The sequence below is a fragment of the Giraffa tippelskirchi genome, chromosome 5 (genome assembly GCF_054371585.1).
Source record: "Giraffa tippelskirchi isolate mGirTip1 chromosome 5, T2T-mGirTip1v1.2.pri, whole genome shotgun sequence".
Lineage (NCBI taxonomy): Eukaryota > Metazoa > Chordata > Mammalia > Artiodactyla > Giraffidae > Giraffa > Giraffa tippelskirchi.
In genome coordinates this window covers 135,430,684-135,452,353 of record NC_137279.1, presented here as the reverse complement: position 1 = coordinate 135,452,353, position 21,670 = coordinate 135,430,684, and the positions used below count along the sequence as shown (strand labels likewise).

The 21,670-nt window shown below is 42.6% G+C and overlaps 1 protein-coding gene across 20 annotated transcripts in view; it reads right to left on the bottom strand.

The window, feature by feature from the left end:
* Positions 1–21,670, bottom strand: part of DDAH1 (dimethylarginine dimethylaminohydrolase 1) — a 263,209-nt gene that overhangs the window by 131,008 nt on the left and 110,531 nt on the right. For 3 of the 20 annotated variants that reach the window (XM_081490045.1, XM_081490023.1, XM_081490024.1), the window contains one exon: positions 19,998–20,073. The exons of 14 other annotated variants lie outside the window; for them this stretch is intronic. Coding sequence is in view for 3 of the 6 variants with exons in the window: in XM_081490023.1 (XP_081346149.1) it covers positions 19,998–20,073 (76 nt within the window). In the remaining 3 variants the exon portion in view is untranslated. Of the gene's footprint in view, positions 1–18,594; positions 19,294–19,997; positions 20,074–20,483; positions 20,889–21,670 lie in introns of those variants that run through there. 3 more of the 20 variants (XM_081490031.1, XM_081490032.1, XM_081490022.1) reach the window with 3 other exon arrangements.

Genomic DNA, 21,670 nt, shown 5'->3' with positions numbered 1-21,670 from the left:
GAGGGGGTAAGGAGCCAAGAGTTTATTCAAGCCATCACAAAAGTTCAGCATCTTAGTTATGGAGTTAAGGGATGCTGAGACCCAAAGCCAAGCATGTCATCCTACCCTCCCTCCTCTAAAATACAGGGAGAACAACGTTTGGGCATAATTCTATGTGCATCCCTGCTCCCTCAATCAAAACGTAGGTGCACAGGAGCAGTTCACTTGTACTGGAACTTGTATTATTGTATTGTTGACCTGGGGTCTGTGTTATCAACTGAGACACACAGAGTTAGGGTAACAACTATTTCCAGAGTAGTGATAATTTCTGCCCCTATCGTTCACATATTTTTCACATATTTTCCCCTTCAAATCAGCTCTGGGAGGACTGAACAAGTCTGTGGGTGAATAGATGGAATTAACCCTTGTTTGTTATTCCAAAGAGCCAGGGGGGTTCCTTCCTTGAGCTGGGCCATTCCCAGGCTTCCTGTTCAGACTCTTACTAAGCATGCCTCCTGCACATACAAGTTAAGGGCAAAGTTCTCCAAGGGCTGCTTAATTATTTGGTGAGGAACTCTGCCAACAAATATCAAGCCCAGACTAAATGCGTGGCTGGAGACACTAGCCAGCTCATCTGTGATTCTGCTAGGAGGGGAAAGTTTTTGGGCTAGTCTCATAGATGAAGGATAGAGGGATGGGCAGCTGCTGAGTTGAAACTTGTCTTCAGAAAGGAAGCCTTTGTCTCTCATTCTTCTTGATGTCCTCACTAATGGATGGGGAAGCTGCCCCTGGTAGCACCACTAATGGATGGGGCACCAGCCTCTGGTAGCATCAAACCTGTGGCTGTGCTAGTTGTATCAACAGAGTCTCACTAAGTTATGTCTCTTTGTGACCCCATGGACTATAGCACACCAGGCCTATCTGTCCCTCACCATCTCCTGGAGTTCGCCCAAGTTCATGTCCATTGAATCAGTGATGCCACCCAACCATCTCATCCTCTTCTGCCCTCTTCACCTTTTTGCCTTTGATCTTTCCCAGCATCAGTGTCTTTTTCAATGAGTTGTCAGCTCTTCGCATCAGATAACCAAAGTATTGGAGCTTCAGCTTCAGCATCAGTCCTTCCAATTAGTATTCAGGGTTGATTTTCTTTAGGATTGACTGGTTTGATCTCCTTGCTGTCCAAGGGACTCTTGAGAGTCTTCTCCAGCACCACAATTTGAAAGCATCAATTCTTCAGCGTTCAGCCTTCTTTATGGTCCGGCTCTCACATCCATACATGACTACTGGAAAAACCATAGCTTTGACTTTATGGATCTTTGCAGCAAAGAGATGTCTCTGCTTTTTAATATGCTGTCTAGGTTGGTCATAGCCTTCCTTCCAAGAAGTAAGCGTCTTCTAATATGGGGCAAAAGCCAGATACACTCCATGCCACTATTGTAGATTCTGCTATCGCAGGCCGACTGGGATCCAGAGAGTTGGTCCTAAGGCTTCTGCAGAGGACTATGGGACCAGGGACCCATCTCCAGGTCAGGCAGGCTATGACCCCAGGTTCTGGAGTTAGAGTTCAGAGGTAGCCACTACATAATACCTACAACCATGATCCTTTCAGAGTGTTTTCACTCATTTCATTTAAACTTCAGCACAACAGAGGGTGACTGACAGCAGCATAACCCCAATTTACAGAGAGGAATCCTACGTCCCCAGCAGTTGTCCTCTAGCCCCAGCTATACAGCTTTTAAGCAGAGAGGTTTGAAGACTTCTAGTGTAGGTCCCGCTTAATACCAATCTACCACTTTACTGCCTGGGGAAGGGTCTCTGGTAACATCATATTTGGCCAGTTATTTATCATTTGATCAACAAAAATTTATTGTCTACCATTTAATAAGAGGTATTCTAAGAAATAATATTCAGGCCCTTTTCAGCTGAGGTCTCCTATGAACTTTTTACAACCTTATAAGGAAAGTCATCCTTTACCTTTGCACCTGTTTCCAGTTTTCGGAAAACATTTTAATTTAAAATTCATTTTTATTATCTTGATTGCAGTATAGTTGATTTACAATGTTTCACATGTACAACAAAGTGATTCAGTTATATGTGTGTGTATATATATATATATATATATGCATACATTTATATATTCTTTTTCAGATTCTTTTCCATTATAGGCTATTACAAGATATTGAATATAATTTCCTGTGCTATACAGTAGGTGCTTACCACTGTTTATAGGTACATATATATTTGTGATTATTTATTTTACATTTTTCTCCCCAGTTAGACTGCAGGTTCCATCAGGGTAAGTTTCATATTTGTTCACTTTATCTGTTTTATATATAGCAGGCACAATTGTAATCGCTTGTTGAACAAACAAAAGCCATGTTACACTTTACAGATGACAAAACTATACCCAAACTATATATACTTTACTTATATATTTAACTATACTTATGTGCCCAAGTTTACCTTGCTAACAAGGAGTAGATCTTTAAGTTGCCTGGAGCTTTCTCAGGGTAGCCTCTTTTTATCAAGTCCTCTCCCTAAGAGTTGTCAGAACATCGCGATCACAGTGACATAGGTCAAATCTATTCAGTCAGAGACATCATCAAGAATAAGCTGGTCATCTCTAGTTTCTAAATAATAATGTTACTACTACCATTCCTTGACAGTTCAGTTGGTAAAGAATCCACCTGCAATGCAGGAGACCCTGGTTTGATTCCTGGGTCGGAAAGATCCTCTGGAGAAGGGATAGGCTACCCACTCCAGTATTCTTGGGCTTCCCTTGTGGCTCAGCTGGTAAAGAATCTGCCTGCAGTGCAGGAGACCTGGGTTCGATCCCTGGGTTGGGAAGATCCCCTGGAGAAGGGAAAGGCTACCCACTCCAGTATTCCGGCCTGGAGAATTCCATGGACTGTATAGTACATGGGGTTGCAAAGAGTCTGACATGACTGAGTGACTTTCACTTTCACTACCATTATGTACACTCTATCCCTCATCATAACAATGTTACCAGTGGAATCACATATGTCGAGGCCATCACAGTGTTCAGCACACTTCAATATTCAACAATCTTGGGCAAAAAGATATTTTACTGGAAATTGAAACTTGTGAATTGCCCAAGATGATGTAACCGCAAAGAGGAACCAAAACTCAACTACCTGTGGAATTCCACCTTGCAACATAAGAAGAATTTTAGAAGTTCTTAAAAATGGAAAAGATATTAAATGTATAAAGATGTTAGAAATGTGAATTCAGGAACTTCCCTGGCAGTCCAGTGGTTAAGTCTTCGTCGTCCAGTGGTTAAGTCTTCGTCTTCCAATGGAGGGGGTGTGGGTTTGTTTCCTGGTTGGGAAGCTAAGATCTCACATGCCTCAATGCGAAAATGAAAACATATAATAGAAGGCATATTGTAAACAAGTTGAAAAAGACTTTAAAAACAGTCTACTTCCACGGGTTTCCTGAGTGGTTCAGTGGTAAAGAATCCACCTGCCAATGCAGGAGACACAGATTCAATCCCTGATCTGGGAGGATCTCACGTGCTTCAGAGCAACAAAGCCCACATACCACAACTATTGAGCCTGTGCCCTAGAGCCTGTGAGCCACAGCTACTGAAACCCTCCTGTCCTAGAGCCCCGTGCTTCACAACAAGAGAAGCCACTGCAATGAGAAGCCCATGTACCACAACTAGGGAGTAACCCCCACTTGCCTCAACTAAGAAAAGCCCCAGCAGCAACGAAGACCCAACAGCCAAAAACAAAAATAATTAAATAAAAATGTAAAAAAAAAAAGACAATGCTATGAAAAGGAAAAACAAAGTAAAGAGATGGGACTGCTTTAAAAGAAGAAAAAAAATAAAGGTCCACATCCAAAAAAAAAAAAAGGAAATGTGAATTCAAATCTAAACACCCGTATGCAACCAGTTCAAATGGTAAGCTTAATGGTAGAGATTCTTGAAATATTCATTCAGAAGATCAGAAGGATGAAGAGGACTTATACAAAGAGTATTATTTTTTGTTTCAGTTGAATATGACTACTCACTCCAAAGTGAGGAAGAAGAAAGGCCGGGGCCCATACTGTTGTTAAGTCACTAAGTTGTGTCCAACTCTTTGTGACCCCATGGACAGGAGTCCACCAGCCTCCTCTGTCCATGGCATTTCCAGGTAAGAATACTGGGGCGGGTTGCCATCATACCTGCCTTTTTGGTAGCACAAGCTTTAGTGGACTGGCCCAGCCACAACTGAGGTTCAAGCTCAAAAGATGTTTCTAAATGTTACTTTCCCAACCTCCTGGCAGATTTCAGGCAAATTCAGCACAGGGGACCAAAACACAAGAGCCCTGAATCCCAACTCCAGGCACAGTCTTAATGGCTGGTTAGGCCCCAGGTAGCAAGGCCGCAGTCAAAGGGACAGAGGTCTCCAGTTTCCAGGGAGAGAAAGTAGCAAGACAAAAGCGCAGCCTCAATCCTTAGGGGCTTGAATGACTGCTCTCTAGAAAGACGGAAAGCAGACAACCACAGAAAGGAAAGGGACTGATCAATCACTGATAGAAGAGCTCCTCCTGCATGGTACTGCTAGGCACTTTAACATGTAAATAGATCAAATCAACATAACAAACTTATAGTATGATCAAAACTACTCCAGTTTTTATAGATGATGAAACTGAAGGCTCAATTTGCTCAAGGCCACACAGGTAATTAGCAGTGGAACCACAATTTGAATCCATAGCTGTCCTCTTCCACCCCTCAAGGCGCTTGGAAAGGAGAAGGCACAGCTCAAGGAATGTCACAGGAGTTGGTCTGCTTCTTGAGTCAGTTTTAAGGCATGTGTCTCTACATGCCAGGCTCCGTGTGCCAGGTGATCATGCTGGGATGAGGATGACTGATATACCTAAAACAATTAGGCACCTCAAGTGATAATGGATTCGGGGAGTGGAGCAAGCTAAAGGTGCAGTTGGGCAGATCAGTGGGGAGCAAGGGACAGTAGGATCAGCACAAGTGAGGTGGGTGTCAAGAAAACATGAAAATGCACAGGGCTCTAATGTGGCCCTTTCAATAAGAGGTGTGTTTTCTGAATACCTGCCATCCTAGGCTATAATAGCATACCATTATATTTTGGTTTACAAATGAACGTATCACGTCTAAATGTATAGAAATACTCTATAGCATTTATGTGAGGGAGTCCTTGATATCTGAAAATGCTTATTCACTGACAGAAGCCCAAGACTTTCCAACTATTTTTTCACTATATTTCCAATGTTTGCTTTTCTTCTCTTCCTCTCCATCTCATGCACTCTGCTACATTTAGATGAGTGGCCTTACCTTCCTATTAGGTGATGAAAGGAGTGCCTGAGACCAAGCTGCCCGTTTGCTGAATGAGTCAAGTGCCTTTGACACAGGCCAAAACTCTATAGTTGCTGCAAACAGTGAAGAATGTCAACAAAAACTAGAATGATAGTATTTTTTTCATGTTGGTCTCCTAGATAAGTACATTTCAATGACAATGATCCACAATTAGAAATATGCTTTACATTGGGATCTACAACACACAAGGGAACATGTATACGTGCATGTGTGAGAAAAGAAGACAAAAGTTACATAAAACAATACCTGCCTGTCTTATGTGCACACTCTGATATTTCTATCAGAAATATTAATTCTAGTTCATTGCAAAAAACAAACAAAAAGGGTAATGATCTCCTTATGAGTTGAAACTTGTAATTTGACATCACTATCAAGGTCCAGGAAATGAGGACAAATCCATGGTGTTACAGAAACTCCCCAACTAGAGAAGGGTAGGAAAGGTCCAGGACCTGCACAAGCTCTTTCTCTTCTGTTGACAGCTCCAGAAAACAGTAAAACCAAGAGGAAAGAAGGTGATCATAGACTTGGAGGAGCCCAGTGAAAAAGTAGAATTAAAAAAACCTTTCTCCTGGCTAGTGGTCCACCAAAATAAAGTGACTCAAGATTCCCTCTAATCATTTTTTTTTAAAGGGAATTGAATGGTCCTTTTTCTAAAAAAAAAAAAGCAAAAACAAAAAAACAAGTATTATTTATTTATATATTTACTTATTTACTTTTGGCTGCACTGGGTCTTCGTTGCTGTGCATGGGCTTTCTCTAGTAGTGGCAAACTGGGGGACTCTCTAGTTGTGGTGAGAGGTGTGTGGGCTTCTCATTGAGGTGGCTTGTCTTGTTGCAGAGCATTGGCTCAGGAGCATGGGCTCAGTAATTATGACCCACCAGTTTAGTTGCCTCTTGGCATGTGGGATCCTCCCGGATCCCAGGGATCAAACCTGTGTCCCCTGCATTGGCAGACAGATTCTTAACCATTGGACCACCATAGAAGTCCTTTCCCCTCATCATTTTTGATGCCCCACATTATTACGAAGTATTATTTACACAGAAGGCATTGTTAGAAAACTGATTTTATCCAAACCTGACTCAGAATATGTTAATTTATCCAAACCTGATTCAGAATGTGTGTGTGGCTGTGTGTGTGTGTGTGTGTGTGTGTGTGTGTTTTAAACAGGCCAAAGGACAGTAGCTGTTATATTTTTGGAATTTCCAGTCATTAGGCTGACCTCAGGGCAGGCGAGGGAACATGTTTCACTCAGGGAACGTGTATTGAATCACAATTGAGCCCTTAGCCAGCTGAGGCCAGTGGGCTCTATCTTGTATATTTTTCTGCCTTTACTTTCCAGAAAATGTTGTAACTTAAATCCCTATCATTTCTCCCCCTCACCAAGAAGCTTCTCTCTGGGGTCCAGTTTAGCAGCAATATTAATCCTCAGTTTCTTTCAAACCACTCAGAGGCTTCAGTTATCCAGTTGAGTGCTCACAAAGAAAAATGCAGACATGAACATGACAATCACACTATCCATTTTTCCTCATGTAATTATAGTTCCAAGATGCACATTTCTAAGCCCTTTCCCTACAAACACACAGTTTCTCCAGTCACAGCCACAAACTGTTTGCCTCTATCATTAATGTCTCTTAGCAAAATATTCAAAGCACTCCTTTTCGGCGGGGTGGAGGGGACAAAAGAGCACGTGTGAGGGAGCACACTTCACTCTGAGTACCAGGCTGCTCAGCTGTGAAAAGGGGGTTACCACGGAAAAAAAAACCTGACACTTTTTTCCCTGTAGTCACAGATTAACTCATTACTCACCAGTCAAATGCACTTTCTCAGAATGAACCACAACCTATACATTGGTCAAAGCGTCTCCTATTTAGTGGACACCATCAACAACAAATACTGCTGAAATGAATTACTTGGGGAAGAAAACTAAATTTCCTTTGGCCAGTCTTTCATAAAAGCTGGGTTTCTACCCATTTAGTATGGCATAAGTGAGGAAAAAATGATGAAAGCAGTGATTTTCAAGGTCCCTGTAGGCCTTTCGGCAGTGGTCTGAGAATGACCTGAACTAACATTATGACTGTTTTAGCACATTCTGGGGCTCTTTGAACAACAACAACAAAATGCTGCTCTGAGTTTCAGTTTTCTTTCCAAGAGTACCTGCAGCCAAATCCTAACCCTGAATCCTGAGGTCTCCTGAGGCCCATGAAGATCTCAGCTTCCACCTGGGTGCTGCAGGTGGGAAGATGCAGGAGCACAACCTCTCCTAATGCGAGGGGCTAGTGATGCTGCCTGCAAATCAACTCTCCAAAAAGTGAAAAAGATGCAAGTTCAGATGGAGACTATTCTTTCTCCTCTTAGTCAATGAAACTATCCCTGGTTTAGAATGTCATCAAAGAAGGGGAGGCAGAATCAGCTCCCAGCAAAGAGTCAAGTAAACAGTCTTCTTCCTCCTGATGTTCCCCAATTATGCTTTCTGTTGTTGACGTTGGATGGACAGGAATCCAAACAGCCAGGACACCGTCCTGGTAAGGATTCAACACAAGCAAGTGGAAAGCAGTGTGCTTCGATATGTATAGAGAAGCATTCGGGATTCTGGCCTTGATTCCCAGAACCCAGAGGCCAAAAGACATGACCCTCTAGAGTTTCTATAAAAGGCTGAGTGGTACAATCTGGTTGAAAGGCGATATAGTGGGTTTTTATACTTTTTTCTTAGCATGACTCAGAGTAAGAAACATATTTTATGTTCCTAACTAATATACACATGAACACAAATGTATAAAGTGTAAGGTTTCATGAAAAAATATTGACCCTAGGTTGCCATGTACTCTGACATTTTCTACTGATTCTATTATTAAAAAAAAATTAAAGAGCTGGACATGACCCACTAAATTGATTTCATGACCCCATGACAGCAGATGGAAAGCAGCAATTTGAAGACACACACACACACACACACACACACACACACACACACACACACACTATACTAAGAGCCTTGTCTTGAAGCTGTGCTCTGTTCCGAGTTAAACTGCTTATATATCTGGAGAAGCTTGGGGAAGCTTGGAGACTAAGGGGAAACTACAGCTTTAGAGATGCTTAGTAACAGAGTAACAGAGAAAAGTGAAGAATTCGATGCCCTTTTTAATCGTGGTCATTCCCTCTCCGAACAGTGCATTTTTTGGAGAAAGAGGGGCCAGAAAGCCAGGACCCTTGATCAAGAACTACGATGGCACACAGGAGAATACGAAAGCAAGAGCAAAAATGGTTCGAGTGCCGCAAAATAAAGAACTAGATTTAAACTTCACCACATAAAACTCTTGAATTGGAAAATACATCTATATGACAAACATGAGTGAAGCCAAGCTTTATTAGCTACTCTCTTCCCCTGTAAAATGGAAGTTTCCTTTTGATTAAAAAAAATTAAGATTAAAATAGATGTATTTTTCTTCTATTTTTACCTTGTAACTGCACCAAGATTATTTAACTAACTTCAATTTTTTGGAATGATTTCAGGCTAAAAATGTCTAAGCTTATCACAAGCATATCTCCAAGTTAAAAAAAATTATGTCAATATCTTACTTGTCAACAGTCTTAATTTTTACACAGCTTATCATAGAAGGGCTACATCTAAATGAGTATCTTGCTTTTTTGGTGTTTACTTAGAAAAATCACTGCATGCATTTTTTTGAAGACAAAAGGTAAAATCTGGAAAATGAAACTCAAATTTCATCACCAAATGGAAATTAGTACATATGCATGGGGGGTTTATAAGAAAGAAGTGCTATGGGCAAGTTAAGACTTTTAGTTATAAGAGAAAACACAACTCACAGGACATACCTTGTATCCAATTATCTCCATTTTTGGGGCCACTGATTCTCACTCACCACAGAAACATCAGCTGGTAGACACAGATGACAGTGATGTGTGATGAGAGAAATCATGTGGAATGATTTCTAGGAATCTTATGATCTTTCAGCAGCTTTTATTTGAAGTTTTCTGTGGGAAACATTTCTTATCAAATGTGCTATATAAAAGGTTGAATAAGCAGAGATTTTGACATAGGGTAAGAAAATTCAACTTCATCTCTTAATGGGGTATCATTAGCAAGCATGAGTTTAAATGATTGGTTAATTAAGTAGAACAAGTTTAATGTCTTCAGTTGAAAGAAATCCAGTATGTTTATACATCAAACCCCAATCCCATCTCACAAATATAAATTATTATAATCTCCCCATCCCCCATTCCTTCTCTACCCTCTACTTTCCACCCTAATACACTCTGAGTTCCAAAAGGAAAGTGTAGCATCTCCAAGTTGGAAAGAATATTTGATCTTGTTATCACTACAAAAATCAAAAGAAGCATGCCCCAACACCTAGGACAGTGTTGGATTCTGACTCTGCTGTTGTCTGTAGCTTCTACAAAATTCAACCTATGATTATAAGTGCATGCTCAGTTTTGGGTACACTTGATTTATATTAGTGTGAGATTCAACGGTGTCTACTGCCAAGATGGAAAGATCTGTGAGTAAAAACCCATTTCAACAGCAAACAGGAAAGAGTTCTCTCTTACCTGCCATTGACATGGGTAATATTATATACCTATATGCAGTAAATGCCAGGTTTGCTTTACACATCCTGCTGTGCAAATTTTGGGCCAAAGGGGAAAAAGCACAACTTAGCCAAATGACATTCTAGCAACCTCAAGAAATGAATCTCAGATTTGGAGTGGACTTTAATCCATTCCAGAGTAAGTCTATATAGTTCCCAAACTGTGCTATTCAGGAATCCTGGAAGGAATGCCAGCCCCTGATGGAGAACAAGGTAGAAGAAAAGATGGGAGTACAAGTTAGAAATGCAGTGTGTCAGACAGCCAAATCTCTCTGGGCCCCAAATAGGAAACATGATGAAGGAGTAGTTCTCCTGGTGAACTTAGAACTGGGAATCAAAATCTTAGATCTGAGGGGGCACAGGCAGGGTTTTCTCAACCCTGCATCCTTCTCAACATTAGTGAAACTAATTTTCACTGTGCCATCATCCTCATCCTATCCCGTAGTGCTCTCTGTCTCTGAAGACTGCTTCTCGCTGCCTTCCTCTCGTTGCTGCTAACTCAATAATCACCTCTGAGAAGCCCTGGTATGGGTCAGACCCACCTCCTGGATGTTCCTTAGCACCAAACGGAGCTCTGCCATAAAACCCTATTCTCCAAGTGTCTGCCACTGGTCTGCCTCCCTAGCTGGACTGTGAGGTCCTTGTAGGCAACAGTGGTATCTAACTCACCTACATCTCCATAGCATCAAACACCGAGTCTAGTGTGTAGTAGACAGTTGCTGAATGCACAAACATATACGAGTGATCCAACTGTTATGCCTTCAGCTTCAAAATCACAGTCATTTTTAACACAATCATGGCACTCATCATTACTGCTATAAATAAATTATAAAATTTCAATATTTCTTTTTTTTTACTTTTTATTTTATACCTGAGTATAGCCACTTAACAATGTTGAGATAGTTTCAGATGCTCAGCAGAGTGACTCATACATATAGTATCCATTCTCCCCCAATCTCCCCTCCCATCCAGGCTGCCAGATAACATTGAACAGAGTTCCCTGTGCCATTTAGAAGCATTTTATCCACTTTAAATATAGCAGTGTGCCTGCGTTTATATCAAACTTCCTAACTATCCCTTCCCCTGACTCTTCCTGGTAAACATAAGTTTGTTCTTTAAGTCTGTGAGTCTGTTTCTGAAGAAAACTTCTGAAAGTTTTCCATGGAAAACGTCAATATTTCTTAAACAAAATAATGACAGAGAACTCAAGGCAAAGATTTACTTACACATATTCAAGTCAAGCAAAATACTGATGTACTTACTCATCTCTATCAGAATGACAACTTACACCATAAGCCCATCTAGCTATGAAAGCAGGCTAAAAGTTGTATTCCCTTTAATTTGCTATGTTAAACTAATTCAGGTTTGTCCCCGTTGATTTGTTGGGCAAAATTAAACCCACCCTGTACTAATTCATACTTCTGTCTTCATAGTCTGCTGTGCTCATTTCTCTGGTCATATAAACATGATGAATCTAAAGTCCAGTGATCTATTCTTTCTATGTGTTCTACCCCCCCATCAGCACTCAGTTTTAGGAAGATAGTGTACATTATTACATTGTTTGATGATGACAAAGTAAACTAGGATGGTGTTACATGCACACGTTTTTAAATGGGATTTGTTGTTTGAGATTACTCTGTCCATTTGGATGAGAAGTGCCTGTTTATGAAATGTGCCTGAGGACTCTGACAGATTTAATGCCTAATGTCAGTTTAGGGAAAGCAGTGAAAGCCAACTTCAAAGGTCAGGGGAGCATTCTGACAGAACATCAGGGATTTCGTTACAGTAAATAAAGATTCATCTACTACCTGGGGTGAACAGTGCACTGCAGTCTGTATAAGGAATAAATGAAACCTTTTCTCATTAAGATTTCAGTTATTTTACCTTCAATTATGGTACTTCTTGATTAGGAGAATGAACTCTACCATGTGTCCAGATCTCCAGTCAGGAAGTTGGGCTTTCTGAAGTGGTTACAGATTTTAACAGCAAATGCTGTCAAGTAAATAATAACCATCACTCATTTTCTAAACACACATCTCCAAATTTAGATTGAGTTTCATGAATCATTTATTTATGATGCAAAGATAGTAGAAGGTAAATCTGTTCAAAAGTCTTTAGATTTTTCTGTGTTTTGGTTTACATTAATGGACTAGATACCTAATTTTGAAGAAATCTGAGCTCAGTAAGAATTCAAAAACATGCAAAAGCAATTTCATAGCATATCTGAATTATAAGGGATCCATCCCTACCTTCTTAGTTTTATGATTCTAAGGATCTCTGCAGAAAGCTCATCTTCAGCTAATAGTATCTAATAGAAGTCACTCCCTACTCATCATTACATTCTTTCTTTTCGAGGCTTTCAAGATCAACTGCATGGGAGTCGATTACACTACTAGATGCATCCAAGTTTCCAAGAAACAGTTCAATTTCCAAAAGCTTATTGCCAAGGCCACGTAAAAGAGTCTGAAAAGAAACACCCTGAAAGGGAGCAGTTGTTCTAACCAGTTTGAGGTGACAATTTATCAAGAACCGTTAATCTGCTGCCATGTGAGGCGCCTCCAGTTCATTCACTTTCTAGCTTGGTGAGAGTCTGGGTAATTTCTAATTATGGCTTAGGGCAGTTTTCTCACCTGAAGTTAAATAGAAGTTTGAGGAAATGTGTGCATTTTAAAGAGCAATCAACCAGTCTGCTGGTAAATAAGGCACAATTATTCATGAACTGTGCCCAGGCAATTTGGGGGTTTCATGTAAATGAATTATTTTTTTTAACTAAAATGAAAAAAAAATTAGTTTTTCAGGAGGGAAGGAGGTAAAATGATTCACTTAGTTAATGTCCAAGTTATATCGTACATCGTTAGTGTATAAAATGAAACTCAGGTAGCAGTTTTATATTGATTTAATGATCTGTTAAACTCGACAACTGGCAACAAGCCCTTGAAGCAAAAATGATCATACTTTCATGAGAAGTTCAATTCTGCCACTAATTAGCTGTGTGTGACTTTGGATCAGTTACTTAACCTTGGTTACCCAAGACTCAGTCCCCTTATCTTTTAAATAGAGTTAATATTAATAATAACTCTGAGGCTTCCGTGTTGGCTCAGTGGTAAAGAATCTGCCTGCCACTGCAGGAGACACAGGTTTGATCCTTGGGTTGGGAAGAACCCCTAGAGAAGGAAATAGCAACCCACTCCAGTACTCTTGCCTGGGAAATCCCACAGACAGAGGAGCCTAGTGAGCTATAGTCTTTGGGGTTGTAAAGAGTCGGACATGACTTAGCAACTAAACAACAAAAATAATGACATTATTTTTTGTTATTCACACACACACAACACACACACAACTTGGTTGGTTATTAGACATGATCTTAATGCTCACCTTGCCTTTGGAAATAATATAATTATGCTTTTTCCTAACCAAATAAGAAGCCAGGACCAAAATGCTGCTGCTGCTAAGTCGATTCAGTCGTGTCTGACTCTGTGCAACTCCATAGATGGCAGCCCACCAGGCTCCCCCATCCCTGGGATTCTCCAGGCAAGAATACTGGAGTGGGTTGCCATTTCCTTCTCCAATGCATGAAAGTGAAAAGTGAAAGTGAAGTCGCTCATTTGTGTCCGATTCCTAGCGACCCCATGGACTGCAGCCTACCAGGCTCCTCCATCCATGGGATTTTCCAGGCAAGAGTACTGGAGTGGGTTGCCATTACCTTCACCCAGGACCAAAATATGTAGATGCAAATAGCTAACTGCCCTAATAGAACAGAAACTACTATGCAAATATGTATTGCTTACCTTTTCCATTTACACCTTCCTGTCCGCCATCCCCTACCCCACCCTCAACCCCTACCCCTGGCCTTCATGTCTATTTCTACATTGGAGATTTATTCCCTTGTGCTAAGCATTGCCTTCTTCCTAAAGAGGTCCCCAACAATGCAAAGGCTCTAGGCAGGGATAACTAAAGCCATTATCACTTTGTGAGAATGAGTTTGCGTGGCTTTTCTCCTAGACAGAATACTTTATATACTAATACTTAGTACCTGGGAAAATATAAAATGGCTCTGAGAGACGGGTGAAAGGGCACAGGATATATTTCATAATTTTCCTTGAATAAATTTTGTCAGTTAATCATTTATTAAGTACTAAAAACCTTCTGGAAAAAAAATTACAGAAAATGGCATTAGTATTTGCATTAGGAAGAAAAGTGGGTAGTAAGGCACAAGGGTGAGGTGAGGGGGAAAGACTTACCTTCACTATGTTTCCTTTTGTACCTTTTGAATTTGGTACTGCAGGCAAGTATAACAGAAACAAAATTTTTATTTTTAAAAAAATCCAGTCATCACACCCTGTCACTTGCCTTATTTCAGGTTTTAGATGTTTGTTTACTCGAATTTTGATATTTATAATTGACCTTTTTCCCCTCTAAAATGTAATCTGGATTCATTTAAAATATGATTGGCTTTTCAAGGCTAATTTATTTGTCTTCAAAGTATTCAACATATGAAGGCATTCATATTCCTGAAGACATGGAGTAATAAGACAAGTAATATTATTTGCTGACTTTCTTTATATACAGTTTTCTTCAGTAAAACTTACACTTGCTGCAGACATGGTCTGTGTTTTACTAATCTTTAGAGGCCTCTTTATGGCAAATACTGAGCGTGCACAGAAGGGTTACTTTTTTGAGTTTGGATCTCAGTCCTTTCTTCCAAGGAAGAAAAGTCATTAAATATAACATGATGTTTTGATTAAGAAGAAACTTCTCAGCATTTTAACAAAAACAAAACAAAAACAAGAGACAAAGGCATTAAAAGAGAGAGGAAGATAAAAACAGTTACAAATCACCTACAGTTGCATGAAACTTTTGGGACTCTACTGATTGGAAATGCTTAAAAAACACCAAATATGCCATAATGAGGGAGAACAAAGGTTGACTTAAAATCATAGACACATTTTTTTTCAACAAAATATTTGCCACATTACTACTGTGTACAAGGTCCAGGGGATAAAATGTTGAACAATGCAGATATGATTCTTGCCCTCCACAGCTTTCATAATAGTGGGGGGGGGCTACAGAAAGATACACAGACAATTATCATATGTTACGATAAATATCATAACAGGGCATTCAGAGGTGTTCATAAAAGGAGAACCAATCCTATGCTTGAGAAAGTGAGATCTAACATCACAACACCTGGAACGAGAGCTTTAGAGTCTGCAAATTTGAGTTCAAATCCTGGTTTCAATGGTTCTGCTTGGGCTCCAAAATCACTGCAGATGGTGACTGCAGTCATGGAATTAAAAGACGCCTGCTCCTTGGAAAAAAAGCTATGACAAACCTAGACAGTATATTAAGAAGCAGAGACATTACTTTGCCAACAAAGGTCCATCTAGTCAAACCTATAAGGTTCTTCCAGTGGTCATGTATGGATGTGAGAGGTGGACCATAAAGAAGGCTGAGCATCAAAGAATTGATGCCTTTGAACTGTGGTGGTGGAGAAGACTTGAGAGTCCCTTGGGCTGCAAGGAGATCAAACCAGTCAATTCTAAAGGAAATCAATCCTGAATATTCATTGGAAGGACTGATGCTAAAACTTGAAGCTCCAATACTTTGGCCACCAGATGCAAAGAGCCAACTCATTGGATAAGGTCCTGATGCTAGGAAAGATTGAAGGCAGAAGAGGGTGACAGAGGATGAGATGGTTGGATGGCATCACTGACTCAATGGACATGAATTTGAGCAAGCCCAGGAGATGGTGAAGGACAGGGAAGCCTGGTGTGTTGCAGTCCATGGGGTCACAAAGAGTCGGACACGACTGAGCAACTGAACAACAACAATAACTCTATAACTTTGGGCAATTTATTTAATCTCACTAAGACTCAGTGTCATCAACTTTTAAACACAAATAATGATAACAATGAGCTCAAAGAGTTGATGTGAACATTCAATGAAATGCGTGTCATAAATCCAGCACAATGTCTGGCAAATGGCAAGCACCCAGTAACAATTAGCTAATAATATTAACAGTAACAGTAAAGCTGAGAACTAACGCATGAGTAGGAATAGCCAGGTAAAATGCAGGAGAGGAAGGAAGAAGAGTGTCCTGGGTGAAGGAGGAATGTATGCCCATAAAAGCAATAGCATGGTGAGTCAGAAAAAGAACCTGGCTTGAGCCAAGGGTTGAGAGGCACGTGGGGTGGGGTCAGAGATGCAGCTGAAGCTGAAAAGGCAAGCAGAGCCCAGCTCAATGGGTTTATCAAGCTCAATGGAGGCCCTTCTAGAATTTTAATCAGAAGAGGAACAGGATCAGATTTGAGTTTTAGAAAGACCAAGTTGGCTACAGTGTGGATAATGGAATGAGTAGTAAGAGACAGGAAACAAGGAGATCAGTGTTAATAATTTTAAAATAATGCTTTGGCTGTTGCGGAATTTCAGTTAGGGAGATTAGTGTTACATGAAATATTTATATATAATAATTCAAGAGGAATTGAAGTAATTATTATCAGCTTACTGATATTAGCTAATTGTTCAGCTGTTAGCTGTTTAGTCGCTAAGTCATATCCAGCTGTTTTGTGACTCCATGGACTGTAGTCTCCTGTAGGCTCCTCTGCCCATGGAATTTTGCAGGCGATAATACTGGATTTATTGCATCTTCCCTCTCAAGGGGATCTTCCTGACCCAGAGATCAAACCATGTCTCTTGCTTGCCAGGTGGATTCTTTAACACTGAGCCACCTGGGAAGCTAACCAGTATTTTATTAATTCATTTGTTCATTCACTCAGCAAGAATTTATTAACTTCAATGTAAGCAGCAAACTATGAGAGGTTTCAAAGAAATCTCCGAAGCACTCCACCCAACATGACTGCCTGAATTCCTTTCTCTGGTTGGAAGGTCTGTTACCCTGGGGATCTGATCAGAGGCAGTGGCAAAAGCGATGTGAGGAGGGACCACACACCAGCAGAAAACTCAACCTGGGAGGCAGTGCTACAGAGCAGACTAGGATAGAACCTAAGGCATGAAGACAACTCCCCTTCAACCTGGGATGGGGAAATGTCACTATAACTGCATCAGGGTACAGTAGACTTCTTACTGCTCAAGGAGCAAATCTTCCATGACCCACTGGGAAGTGAATAAAAACACTTCATGAAATGTCCTGCCCTCTATATTTAAGATGGATTAATAAATTTATTACCACAGTTCTATCAAATAAGTATTATTATGTCCACTTTACAGGTGAGAAAACTGAGGCAAGAGATAGTTCCTAAGGTCACAGGATTACATTCAGTCTGATGTTCTTATCTATTACACTACATGGCCTCTGGCAGTGGGCCACCAGCCTGATACAAGAATGAGGTCTTTTTTAAATGTATGCCTCAAAATCTGATGGGGAGACAGATCACTGCCCACTTTAGCATCAGGAAGGCCAAAATTTGAAAGGCTTTATTATAGGAATAAAATGAAATGGATGATTAAATATATTCACAGTCTCTTAACAGGAAATTGGACCAGCCTCAACAAATGAGTACCATTTTGAAAGGGTTTTTAAAATCTACCTTACTCTTTTAAACAAACCACAGTTTTGCCATATGGCCTAGGACACATCAGAAAGTGTTCAAATGTGGTTACGTGCTTATCAGTTTAAAACGGAGCAGGTCATCTCACAGACTCAAAGATGGAGAGGCATGGCAAAGGAGATAAAAGAGCTAAGAGAATGCGACCTGTTACTCTTGGTTTTCTGCTAAGGCAGGATGGGGAAGAAAAAAAAAAGCTGATAATCTCAGTGAGAAACTAAATATGCTTTTTCTCTCAGATCAAGTAAAGTTCTATCATCCATCTGCGTAGTGAAGTAGGTGGAGAATAAGCACATTTTTAACTATGAGCTCTGTGAGACATTTCCAATGTGAATTGAATAAAGACAAAATGGGGGGGGAATCCCTAACCCTCTATATGAGGAAAGAAACCACCAGCTTCTTGCAATGCCACTTGATGCCAATAGCAACTGAGAGTCTTGAGCCCCGGCTCTTAGCAGGCAATGAGAAGAATCCCAGGCCAGATGGCATTTTAAAATCCAATCTCACTCTATTTGTCTCTCCCCACTAACCTACCTTGTGTTTAAAGCAATCACTGCCATTTTCACAAACTGCAATATTTTAAAGTAGTCACCATCCTTTGAGAACACAAAAAGCTCTAACTACTATGAGTTTTAAAGTAGAGAGAATAAAAATTATGGAATTTGTGAAACCATTTCCAATTAAACATACACACACATACACACACCCAGCACCCTACACTGAATACAGCTTTTCCAACCCAGACACCACAGCTCAGCAACAAGCCAGTCTTACATTCATTCACTTGTTAGTGCCTTTCTGCGGGACTCTCTCTACCACTGAAAAGTAACTTGGGACGCCGTAGATCTATGGGAACCGACACCCCGTTCCTTCGTCTGGACAGCCCTGCTCCCAGCCCCTGGCAGGACTTGGGGGTTCAGGGTCACCAACCCGCCCTCAAAGCCTCTCGCCCAGCTTCCACCCGCCCGCCTGGAAGGGCACCTCTCCCTGCCGCCAGCTCCCTGGGAAACGGGCAGAGTTGCACCGTCTTTACTGCTTTTTAATCTTTACAAATAAAAATGCTGTGAGATGGATTCCCCACCCCACCCACCTGCCCGAGTCTGCACGACCACACTCAGTCGGGTCCTCTCCAAGGCATTCAAGCTGCGCCGGCAGCCGGGAGGCGTGAACAATGAACTTCTCTCTTTCGCACACACACCCTCTCCCCTAAATGGGAAGTTCTGAACTAGCCCGGGGGCCAGTTCCGCGATTTCCCCGGCAAGTCAGTCGCGCTGGGCAGGGGAGGGCCGAGAGAGGATCCCGGGCCGCACCCCTCGCTTCTCCGGGCGGGCAGTTACCTCCTTCCTCCGGCTCGGCGCCCCGGGGCGGGTGATCAGGGCCGTCTCCTCGCACACCACGGCCACGTCCTCCACGAACACGCAGTCTGGGAGGCTCTCGTCGGCGGGCAGCTGCACCACCTGCAGCCCCAGCTTACTGCCCAGCACGCCCACATAGAGCTGGTGCTGCCGCTCAGCGCGGGCGAAATCCACCTCGTCGCCCTTGGTGCGCCTCAGCGCCTGCTGGGCGAGGGACTCGGGCAGCGCCCGTACCACGACATGGGTGGCCCGGCCAAAGGCGGCTGGGTGGCCGAGGGATGCCATGGCTCGGGGTGGCGGCGAGGGGCGCGGCGGTAGGGTCTTGTGCGGGCAGCGCTCGCCGAGTCTGCGAGCGCCCGGCGGCTCCCGGTGGCAGCCGGCGAATGTGGTGCAGCGGGAGCCCGGCTCGCGCCCGGAGCCCTGCCCGCGCGACTGAGCATGCCCAGAGCTCCGGGCGCCTGCCCGCGCGCAACCCGCGCGCCCACTCGGCGCTCTCGGGTTTGCGGCGGCCCAGGCGGGAGTTGTAGTGGCGACCGTCGCACGAAGAGTCGGGGTGAAGGCGGCAGCCGAGAAGCGGAGAGCTCGAGAGGTGTGCGCTGCTGGGTGGTTGGGTGGGCGAACCTTGGCCAAAAGGCGCGGTACCAGAACCTGACGTTACCTGTATTTCGCCGCAGGTGCACTCCGCACATTTGGAGAGCGGCTGTGGTCTGCGCAGAGCGACTGGAAGGGGTTTCTTGGTGGTCGAGAAGCCAAGGATGGGATGATTCCTTTCCGGATAGATACTTTGACCTCTCACCCTTCTCTGCTGTTCCTAGGTTCCCCAGCATGTGGTACTGCCCTCAACCCCAACCTCCCCCTCCAGTTCCCAGGATGAGAATCTGTCTTTGCACCCAAGTCCATGTTACCTTGGGGCTTCTCAGATGGCTCGGTGGTAAAGAATCCACCTGCCAATGCAGCAGACACGGGGTTCGATCTCTAGGTCTGGAAGATCTCCTGGATAATGGCAACCCACTCAGGTATTCTACCCACTCCAGTATTCTTGTCCTGATAATCCGATGGACAGAGGAGCCTGGTAGACTCCAGTCCATGGGGTCCCAAAGAGTTAGACACGACTGAGCACGCGTGCATGCCATGTTACCTTGATTTCCTCGGCAAATAACCCCCTCACTCCTCGCCAGACTCGAGATTGTGAAAAGGATCTTATTTCTTCCTGTCTGTAAGGACAAGAAACAGAGAGAAATAGACATACAGAAACTCGCAGTGTTTCAAGGACAACAGGTTCTTATGAACACAGTGGGTGCGTGCCTGCTCAGTTGCATCAGTCCTGTCCAACTCTTTGGACCCCATGAACTGCAGCCCACCAGACTCCTCTGTCCATGGGATTCTCCAGGCAAGAATACTGGAGTGGGTTGCCATGATCTCCTCCAGGAGATCTTCCCAACCCAGAGATCGAACCAGTGTCTCCTGCGTCTCCTGCATTACAGGCGGATTCTTTACAGAGTAATGAGGGAAGCGCTATGAACACTGTGATTATGTGTGATTCTGGCATTTTTGCCTCCAATGCCCACAGAGGTAGGGAGGAAAAGACCAAGTGTGTTTTCATCAGCCATAGATGAGGGCTCACCTTGAGCAGTTTCAGATGTGGAGCATCACAACTCTTTTGTCTTTGGGAAAGAGGGTTTCCAAATTCCTCCCTTGCCTTCCCCTCAGGCCTGTTCAGACTCTGTGAAATTCTCATATTTATTAAACGTTTCTTTTTTCATGCCTCTCGGGAGTTCCTTTTCCTTCATAATGGTACTAGGCTTCTATTTTCCCATCTCACACATTACAGATAAAATAATCCGTGGGTTCTGCTCTTTTTGAGGGGAAGATCCACTTCAGCTTGTAACTCCAAAATCATCTCAGGTAATAATCTTCTTTCCTCAAATTCTGTAGCACATTTCTAATTTAAAGATGAATTAGATCATAGAACATTAGATTTGAATGGGATCTTAGAAGCACTTTCATTTAACTCCCTACCCAATGTTCTGGAATTCCAGCTAAAACATCTATGACAGTCACCAGTTCTTTACTTGAACATTCTAAACTCACTTACAAAGTGTATTCTACTTTCAGAGTTATCACAGGTAAAAAATTTTCACTTTGGGCTTATATACCCCTGATCCCAGTTCTGCCATCTGCCATTACCTAACACGCTAGTGTTCTTTCACAAGGCAGCATTCATACATCCGAAGACAGTTCTGCTCTCCTTGCTACCTGACACCCCCTCCCACTCGCTGTCATAACCCACTCCAGGCCTTGAGGCTAACCCACCAAAAAAGAACTAGTGATTGGATTCTAAATCTCTTCAATATTCTGGTCATCTTCCTTTTGGTTCATACCAGTTTGCCAGTATCCCTTTAAAATCATAGTATCTAGAATAGAAACAGTTCTTCCTGTGTGGCCTGACTCTCACAGACTTTAGTAGGACCCTTATTCCAGGTGCTAGGCTTCTATTGCTGCTGCTGCTGCTAAGTCGCTTCAGTCGTGTCCGACTCTGTGCGACCCCATAGACGGCAGCCCACCAGGCTCCGCCGTCCCTGGGATTCTCCAGGCAAGAATACTGGAGTGGGTTGCCATTGCCTTCTCCAGTGCATGAAAGGGAAAAGTGAAAGTGAAGTCGCTGAGTCGTGTCCGACTCTTAGCGATCCCATGGACTGCAGCCTACCAGGCTCCTCCGTCCATGGGATTTTCCAGGCAAGAGTACTGGAGTGGGGTGCCATTGCCTTCTCCGAGGCTTCTATTAACACTGCCTAAACCCCTGGAGGAAGA